Source organism: Lathyrus oleraceus, chromosome 5 (assembly GCF_024323335.1).
Source record: "Lathyrus oleraceus cultivar Zhongwan6 chromosome 5, CAAS_Psat_ZW6_1.0, whole genome shotgun sequence".
NCBI classification, from domain to species: domain Eukaryota; kingdom Viridiplantae; phylum Streptophyta; class Magnoliopsida; order Fabales; family Fabaceae; genus Lathyrus; species Lathyrus oleraceus.
This window is the reverse complement of record NC_066583.1, coordinates 246,355,450-246,366,260: the sequence shown is the minus strand read 5'-3', so window position 1 is coordinate 246,366,260 and position 10,811 is coordinate 246,355,450. Positions and strand designations below refer to the sequence as shown.

General features: G+C 32.0%; 1 protein-coding gene across 1 annotated transcript; it reads right to left on the bottom strand.

The window, feature by feature from the left end:
- Positions 1-9,101: 9,101 nt before the first annotated feature.
- LOC127080000 (linamarin synthase 1) lies at positions 9,102-9,686 on the bottom strand. The gene has a single exon (XM_051020339.1). It carries the CDS (start codon positions 9,684-9,686, stop codon positions 9,102-9,104), a length of 585 nt encoding a protein of 194 aa, XP_050876296.1.
- Between the last annotated feature and the right edge of the window lie 1,125 nt (positions 9,687-10,811).

Here is a 10,811-nt window from a genome sequence, read left to right as displayed (position 1 = left end):
GAATCAACGAAAACACGTCTTAAGTGAACCAATCATACATGGTGCTAGACCAACTCAACATTATATGGAATGGTTTAGGTCGGTTACAACGTCATAGTTTGTGTTTGAGCCAAGGTATTTGATTGATCCATGTCAACGAGCTTCCTCATCATACACCTAACAACAAATCCCCGCCCAAGAACAATGTCAACCCACCCAAACCTAACAAACAACCTCACACCATCACCCTACCATATACGCATAACCACCAAATACTCAACCTCACAACCAATTCATCTCACACACCCAAGCATAAAACCAGGAACCAGACTCTAACCACCAACAACCATACGCAACCATCACATCTGCCTATAGCCCAAATGATTCATACGATTCAACCTCATGCCATTATTGTAACACCCCATTTTTTATTAGATGTTTTATTATATTTTAATTGTTTGAATCATGCATTTTGATTATTTATTTTATGGCTAGGTGTTGGCGGAGTATGTATCCTTGAGTTAGGGGTATAGAGAGATGATAGAAGTAAGTAGAATAATTTAGAATTATTTTGATAATTAAAAATAATATTCTATTTATTGTTATTATATTAATTAGTGAAGATAGAATAATTGGGCCAAATATAATAAATTGAGAAAGTTAGTGGGAGGAAGGAATATGAGATAATTAAGTTTGGGGTAAGTTGGTGATTTGGAAAAGTTTACCCTAAAAATAAAAAGTTAAGAGGAACCTAGGTTTAGGGAGATTTTCACAGTACATGACATTTAAGAAAAAGGAGCAAAGAGGCAAGAGGCAAGGTGATCAAGGGAAGAGAGTGAAGGTTTCAATTTAGAATTTTTGCATGGAATTCAGGTAAGGGTGGGAACTTGTTCCAATAGTAAAGGGTATGGTAGAAAGGTAGAATGGAGGAACCTTTAACCTCTTTAGGGTTGGGTGTTTTGATTCATAACTTTGTATAGGGATGCTATGATGGTTGGTATATGATGAATTTCGTGTGCCTTATATGCATGTATTTTTTCTATTTTGATGATTGAACTTATATTCATCATTGTTACAATTTCGAGAGTTTTAGGCATAATCTTAAAATAATGATTAGTGGGAGCTCTGAAGTTTTCCACTGAGATTAGAAGTTTTTCTTGGATTGACTGGTTACTACAGGAAGTTCATTAAAGGTTTTTCAAATTTAAAATTGTCATTAACTCAGTTGAGTCGAAAGGGTCAAGCCTATGTTCGGGATGTGCATTGTGAAAAGAGTTTCCAAGAACTCAAGAAGTTGATGTCTACTTCAGTTTTGATTTCTCAGAATCCAAGTGAGTCCTTTATTGTATATTGTGATGCTTCGAAGATGGGTCTGGGAGGTGTGTTGATGCAGAATGGTTAGGTTGTGGCTTATGCTTAGAGACAGTTGAGATTTCATGAAAGGAATTACCCTACATATGATCTTGAGCTGACAACAATGGTATTCGTGTTGAAGATTTGGAGGCATTGCCTATTTGGCTCCAAATTCGAAGTGTTCAGTGATCAAAAGTGTTTGAAATATTATTTAATGAGAAGAGTCGAATATGAGGCATGTGAGATGGCTTGAACTTCTGAAGGGTTATGATTTTGATTTGAGTTGCCATCAGGGTAAAGCTAATGTTGTAGCTTATGCGATGAGTAAGAAGTCTTTACACGTGTTGATGCTTATGGCTCGAGAGTTAGAGCTGATTGAGCAATTCAAAGATATGAGTTAGTGGGTGTATAAACTTCTAACAATGTGAAGTTGGGTATGTTGAAGCTGGCGAATGGTATCCTTGAAGAGATCGGAGAAGGTCAGAGATCTGATTTGAGTTTGATAGATTGTCTCACATTAATCAACCAAGGTAACGAATGTGATTTCTGAGTTGATGAAAATGGTGTGATGATGTTCAGAGATAGGGTTTGTATTTCTGATGTACCTGAACTTAAGAGGAGTATTCTTGAGAAGGGTCACAGAAGTGGATTGAGTATTCATCCTAGTGCTACGAATATGTATCAAGATTTGAAGAAAATGTTTTGGTGGCCAGGAATGAAGGAAGAGGTTGTCGAATTTATGTATGCTTGTTTGACCTGGCAAAAGTGAAATGTCGAGCATCAGAAGCCGTTGGGTATGATGAAACTATTGAATATTTCAAAGTGGAAATGGGAATGTATTTCCATGGATTTTATAACATATTTACTTAAGAATTCAAAGGGATGCGATTCAATTTGGGTGATTATGGATAGATTGACTAAATCAGTTCATTTTGCACCGATGAGGATCAACTATCCTTTGCAGAAGCTGGATGAATTGTATATTGATGAGATTATGAAGCTGCATGGTAATCCATCAAGTATTGTGTCAGATATAGATTCGAGATTTACATCGAGGTTCTGGGAGAGTTTGCAGGCTAATTTGGGTACTAAGCTGAAGTTGAGTTCTTCTTACCATCCATAGACGAACGGTCAAATAGAGAGGACTATCCAGTCTTTGGAGGACTTGTTGAGGGCTTGTGTGCTAGAACAAGGAGGTACTTAGGATAACTACTTGTTTTTTATTGAGTTTACCTACAACAATGGTTTCCGTTATAGTATCAGAATGGACCATAAGAGGCGTTGTACGATAGGAGGTGTATAACTTATTTGTGTTAGTATGAGTTAGGCAAAAATGTTGTGCTTGGACCTGAGATTGTTCACCAGACAACTGAAAAGATCAACATAATCCAAGAAAATATGAAAGCGTCGCAGAGTCGTCAAAAAAGTTACCATGACAAGAGGAGGAAAGCACTTGACTTCTAGGAGGGAAATCACGTGTTTTTGAGATTTATACCGGTAATTGGTGTTGGTCGAGCGTTGAAGTCTCGAAAGCTCACGCCACATTTTGTTGGTCCATACCATATTTTATAGAGAATAAGAGAAGTGGCCTATCAGATTGCTTTACCGCCGCCACTTGCTATTCTTCATGATGTGTTTCATGTGTCTCAGTTGAGGAGATACATTTCGGATCCATATCCTGTGATCCAGGTGGATGATGTGCAGGTGAGAGATAACCTGATTGTTGAGGTATCATTCGTGCAGATAGAGGATCGAGAAGTGAAGAAGATGCATAGTAAAAAGATTGCCTTAGTGAAGGTAGTTTAGGTAGATTTTCACAATACATGATATTTGAGAAAGATGAGAAAAGACGCAAGAGGCAAGGTGATCAAGGGAAGAGAGTGAAGGTTTCAATTCAGAATTTTTCATGAAATTCAGGTAAGGGTGGGAACTTGTTCCAATAGTAGCGGATATGGTAGAAGGATAGAACGGAGGAACCCTTAACCTCCTTAGGGTTGGGTGTTTTGATTCATAACTTTGTATTGGGATGCTATGATGGTTATTATATAATGAATTTCGTATGCCTTATATGCATGTATTTTTTGTGCTTTGATGATTGAACTTATATTCATCATTGTTACAATTCGAAGGTTTTATGCATAATCTTAAAATAATGATTAGATAATTTAATTATGTTAAAACTGTAAATTAACTTAAGAGAGTATTTCATGGATTATAATTTTATGAGAATTTGGTTTTTTACGAAATCGAAATCGGAGGTCTGGAAGGCCTCCAACGATGAAAATCACAAAAAATTCTGCATTCTGTCTGTCACGACGGCGCTAAGCGCGAGAGCCTTTTGTTCGTGTTTTTCGATCGAAATGATTTTGATCATAACTTTTGATCTATAAGTCCAAATTGAATGTAGTTTGAAGTGTTGAATATATGAAATAGAGGGCTATAACTTTGTTTCATGGATACAATAATTTTGATGATTATTTCATGGATGTTTTTGGGGTTGAAGAAGATGAAAGTTGTGCTGGAAATTTTAGAAAAACAACAACTTTTTAGTAACGCCTTCATGCACGGTTTTGATCATAACTTTCAACTCGTGAACCATTTTGGGTTGGGGTTTGAAGCATTAGAAAACTGACTCTAAGAGATATAACATGATGGTGATAAGTGATTTTTTTAGTATTATTCCTATGCTTACTGTATTGGTGAAGTTTTTGTTCATACGTTCGATTAATGAATTATTGACATATCCCGACGATTTTGGTCATAACTTTTATTCAGTAAGTCCAATTTTGATGCCGTTTGAAGAATTAGAAAGCTAACACTCAGAACTATAACATGGTAGTGATTATAGATATGTTTTAATAATACTCAGATGCCTACTATGTTAATAAATGTATTGGTTTATACGTTTGGTTGATGAATTGTTGTATTGTTGTAATAACGTGGTGTGATAATTATGTTGTTATGCCAATGATGTTAAGATGTTGACAAGTTGTTGTTGTTTATTGATATTATTCATGTGGTAACATGAATTGGTTGTTGCATGATGAATGATATGATGCATAAATGATGAGATGTGTGTGAGGATCCTTTATGTGAACCTTGTTGTGCTAATGCATGTTATTTAAGAGTCATACATCTTGGTGTACGAGCTTCGGTCCATTTTTGTGAGCCTCGATTCTATGGTGATAGATCGTATGTGAGTAGCTAATTTCTATTATGGGGAATTGTTGAAGCGTTATCTATGTTAATGGTAACGAGTTTTTGTGAGCCTTGATCTCATTATGATGGATCGAGTGCAAGTAGCTAATTCCTATTATGGGGGATTAGTAAAGTGTTACCTATGGTGATGATAGCGATTTTGGTGTGCTCCTGTTCCAAGAGGGAATCGACCCTATGGTGGGGATCATGGAGTGAGATGAACCTGAGTATTCATATTTGGTACCACATGAATGTCGAGTCGGTGTTGAGTACATTGCATAAGTGTTGCATTTGTATTGACTGTTATTGATATGTTGTTGGATGAGATGTTGTTGTATATGATGTTAATGATAACTGAGATGTGGTTTTGTATGATGTTGATGATAATTGAGATTAGGCATGGCAACAGGGCGGGTCGGGGACGGTTTTTACCTCCCCCAAACCCAAACCCAAATCCCCAAACAATCCCCGTTCCCCGCCCCAAACCCAAACGGGGATGGGGAATCAAAACCCAAACCCGTCCCAAACAGGTTCGGGTTGGGTTCGGGTATCCCCGACCCCTCACCATTCATTTAGTAAAATATATTTTTTTAATAGAAATATTTATTTTTTCCAAAATAAAATTACATTACAAATAATAAAATAAAACAATCTAAAAAAATTTCATACATACATTTCAAATATTTTAAATAATAAATTCAAATTAAAATATCAAAACATTAAACACATACTTAATATTCTAAATTATCAAAAATAAATAATAATATACATAATGAAATAAACGGGGCGGGTTCGGGGATGGGTTCGGGGTGGGTACTAGTGTCCCCATTACCCGACCCGTCCCCATATTTTATAATCGGGGAAAACCCAAACCCGAACTCAAACCCAGTCAAAGCGGGTTTTCCCCGTCAACTTTGGGACGGGTTCGGGTGGGTACCCGCGGATATGGGTTATGTTGCCATGCCTAATTGAGATGTTGTCATGTATGATGTTGATTATGATTTGGATGTAAGAATGTGATATATTGTTATGTATGATTGTATAGACGTTGTACTCTATTCTTCATTCTATATCGTTGTTATTGAAATGAATTCTCATCCCTTCTGTTTGAATGTTGCCTTTACATGTACATCATGAAGATACTCAAGAGTAGTATTATTGAAGTAAGTGGAAGGTAGTTCTTGGATTACTTCTTTATTTTGTCGCTTTTACTAGTGGTAACTTTCTCTGATCATGTAACATCGGATTGGGTTAAACGCTTATTTTATTCCTTATCTCTGATTATGTTGAAGTCATAAGACTAATTTTGGTTGCTGAGAATTCTTAAGATATTGAGTTGATTGATTACAACTCTCTTATTTCGTTATTACAATTGAAGTTGAGATTATGTGTTATTACATATTTTATCTTCCATAATTATGATGATAATTCTGTTGTGATGATAATTATGTTGCGATGATACTTTAAAATGGAAGTGAGCGTGCGGTGACAAGTTATGAATGTCTTATTATGTGAATATATAATACCAATCAGATGAGATGGATGCCGTGTAAACATCCCAGGTATGATTAAGATAAGTTGGATGTCGTGTAAACATCCTTATTAGAAATGTGTGTATTAAATTTTTTTGTTGAAACCCGTATTACGGAGCAGGTCGTGTGTGTTATGAATGTGTGACACCCTACGTGGTTTTATTTTATATTCAATTTATACGATAAATTATGTGCGGAGTTTAGGGTGTTACAATTATAGCCTCCCATTTATGAACACCCAAACATCTTATTGCCATAAATCTCAACCATTGTTTGACTTTATTACACCACATGAACCATTGATTCATTTCCAAAACGATCAAATGTCTTAATTCGGGCAACCATACTGTCCAGAAATAACCCAACAACAACAACCCAACTACGACAACATGGGCATCAAACTCAATTACGGTAGCGTCGTTGGCAGCAACACCCCCAACCATTGGGGAGAAATGATGACAAATTTATCAAATACGACTGAACCTTCATACTAGTCACCATTGTATCATGTTAGCACTCAAAGACCTCATACACCTCAGAGAAATCGTGGGAAAACTCAAGGGCAGCCTAACGCACCGGGATGTGGAACAGGGGAGCGTTTCAATCGGGCGGATCATTAATTTTCTTGTCAATTATTATGTATTTTAACTTTATATCATAATATTAATAATTATTTTTCATTTACCTATTTATTTTATTTATTTCAATTTTATATAAGTATAACATATAAAACTTAAAAATAAAATAAAATATAAAGCATGCGCCACATGCAATGGTGCATACACTGGATATAATAAAGTATGCAGCAATTACATTGGTTTTACCTACATGTATGCGCCAATGGTATTGGCGCCTATGTTCAATGACAACATGTATGCGCCAATGGTATTGGCGCCTATGTTCAATGACAACATGCATGCGTCAATTCAACTGACGCATGCTTTAGAGGTGTGCATGAGACATAATTATATCGGTAAATAACTTGAAATAATAGTTATTTTGGAAATTAAATAGAAAAACTTGGTTATTTTAAAAAATATATCGTAAAACTACATTACAAAAGTGAAATCACAAAGTATTTTTGATTTTTTTTACTTAATATAAATTTTAATCACTTCACTTTTTATTTTATTTTTATAATTTGTATTTTTGTTATTTATGTTTTTTTTGTTATATATTCTATTATATTATTTATAATAAATTTAAACCATATATTTTATTTTTTATTTATTCATTTTATTAAAAAATTTAAACTATCAATATTTAATAATAAGTTATTTTATGTATTTATTTTGTTAGATGATTCATCATGATTTAATAGTTGTTATCAAGACACATTTTAATTTGTGTCGGAGAGTTATAATTTGAATCTAATGTACTCAATTTTTTTAATATTATGTAATAAATTATATTTTTTTAATCACTCAAAATTAGAAATGTTTTTACAAAAAATTATTATGAATTTTTTAACTTTAAATATTATATTATTTATTAAAATTATAAAAATAAAAATATAAATTATTAATAAAATTGCTCCTCTTAAAAATCAAATTTATTTTTAATTAAAATTATTCTCTTCCCCTCCTTTTCTCTCTTTTAAACAAAACATCCTGATTTGAACCAACAAATATACCCTAATGGTTCTACATATGTGCACCTTATTATCAATGCATAAAATATTTTTATTCTCTTATTTAAGTGTATCATGTGGTTGAATAGAGGATTGAAAAAGAAAAAAAAAACTCTTTCAAATAATTAAAAACCTCTTCCAAATATTCTCCTTTCATATTTGAAAAATAAATTTGTTTTTGAAATTCATAAAAAAGACTAAAAAAATGTTCCTTTTGTTGTTGTCTTAACTACTAGCCACATAATATTTTACTTTATGAAATATTTTCAACATCTTTTTTTAAAAATATTTATTTAAATTAAATTTCTAATAATTAAAAGATAGAAAATTTGGATGAATGAATAATTTAAACTTAACAATAAAGCGATAAGTTGTTTTTTTAGAGTTCAATATATCACTACAATTTGTTATAATTTAGAGGGGACATAACTTGCATGTCTATGAAACATAAAATTTATGAGGTAGAAATATGTAACAAAGAAAAATTAGAAAATAAATTAAAAGAATGTATTTCATAAAAAATGAAAACACTATTATGGCATTTTTAATTATTTTGAAAATATTAAATCTATTTTTTAAAATTTGTTAAATATTCTTTTACCACCAAAATCTTTTATTTAGTATAAATTCTCCAAACAGGATGGGGTGGGATTCAAACCCTATTTTTTATATGTCCTAAGTTTTTTCTGTTTGAATTGTCTTTCAGTCCATTCTTTTATATGGATTAAATACTCCCGAGTCCTGATACTCCATCAATATTCCATTTTCTTTGTTTATAAAGAAAAGATGTGAAAATAAAAACCCCACATCAAGAGAAAAAAAAGTTGTATAAAGTAAGTGGACCCTAGATTTTTTTTAATGTGTGTTTGATTATTTAGAGAAAAAAATTAATTTTAAATTAATTAATTTGGTAAACTTGTTTTGGGTTAAAAGTGAATTAAAATTAAAATGATTTATGTTTAAATAAATTCTTATAAAATAAACAATAAATTTTAGTAAAAAGATGACTTTTAAATTAAAAGTTATAAATTAGTTTTAAGAAGTAGAATAAATTTTAAAAAGCATAAATTTTTTGCTCGAAATCAACCAAACATCTTAAAATTGATTTTATACATTTAAAATTTATTTTATACTGGAAACTAATGACTATCATGCATCTTATTAAATTAGATTAAAAAATTTAAAAATTTATATAACATAATAAAATGATATATTTTTATTGAAAAATGATATAAAAAATTTTACACCGTAAAAACATCAACATCAGTATTACACCCTATTAACCCCAATTAATTATGGATGCTTCAAATATACATTTAATTGTATGTTTGATTATGAGAGGATAATTTTGAATGAATTGATTTTGTTTAAAAGAGACTTAGAGGTAAAATAATTTAAATTTGGATATATTATGAAAAAACAGAGCTGAAAGATAAATTTAAAATAGACGCATTATTAATCAAATTATAAGTATTGGGAACCATAACAGTTTTACCTTTGAATGGAAGAATTCCTCTCTTGACAAGCTCATCGTATTGTAAATATCCGACAAAACCACAAGCAGAAGCTGTCCAAAACTGCAACTCTTGAATGCCTAAATCTTTCGCAACTCTTCCAGCAAAGCCTGAGACGCCATCAGCAACTACGCAAGTAATTGGATATGGTGATGAAGTGTTGAGCTTAATCACAAGCTCTTTGAATGGAGCATAACAGTTTTTTCTAACTGCTTCACACAACGGTTCAACGTCTTGTGTTGCGTCTTTATCTGATTCTGGTAAACCATCAGGTATGGTTTCGAATTGAAAATCAGGGAGACCTTTCACAAACTCTTCTCCAAGAGATTTAATCAAACGTTTGTGGTTGAACTCAGTGTTGACAAAGGTTATGTGGAAACCATTGCAACGGAAGAGTTTGGCTAACTGCATCATTGGGTTGATATGACCCTGTGCTGGAAATGGAACAAATACAGCATGTGGTTTTTGGGGAGTTTCCATTTTAGTTTGATTTTCTTGAGAGTCGTATTGTACTGATTCAGTGTGATTGATATGCTCCTGCAGACATAGTATAGGTGGTCTGGTTTTCCCTTCTTGTCGTTTATATAAGGATAAGAGATAAAATTATTGATGTGTTTTCAGAAGAATTTGTCTTTTTATTATTTGGGAAAGGATAAAGGAATGGCAAAATTTCAAAGATATATATATATATATATATATATATATATATATATATATATATATATATATATATATATATATATATATATATATATATATATATATATATATATATATATATATATATATATATATATATATATATATATATATATATATATATATATTACTTTCTCGATCTGCTCTCTATTATTTTATTAAAAAAATTAGTGATAAATTAATATATTATGGTCTACATGATAGATCAAATGATTAAGTTCTCGATGAATCTCAAAATTGTTTTTTTTAATAATTTAACAAGAATTGGGAGAGTAATATTCATTAACATTATGAAAAAAGACAAATTGAAAAATTGAAAAAAATAAAAAAAATAAAAATTTAAAAATATATAATAAAAAATTATATTAATATTTTATAGGTTTTTTTACCGAGATAACCCAGTTTTTTGAAAAAATTCCCAAAATAACCCAGTTTTCAGCAAAATTCCCAATCTACCCCACTTTTAGGAGGTGTCTCCAATTGAATTGGCGACTCCTCTTAAAAATTGCAAGGAGGCGCCAATTGGATTGGCTAGGGCAGGTGCCCTAGCCAATCCAATTGGCGCCTATGTGTAATTTTTAAGAGGAGTCGCCAATTCAATTGGCGACACCCTTAAAAAAGGCTCAAATGGCAAAACCTCCAACATGAAAGTTGTAGATCTTTTCAAGACAATGAATTCGGACATAAATTTTGCATAATTTGGAATTTTTATGAGAAAGTTATGGGCAGTTGAAGTTGGACTTCTGATTTTTTCAACTGTTATCTGACCTATAATGTCTTGCATTATCGCATGTGTTTCTTTTAGAAATATGAAATTTTGTCCAACATAAAATTTGAAGTAGACATCTCAAATTTTGCAATGCACTTGGTCCCACCTCAAAATAATTAAAAATGAGTGAGTTAGGT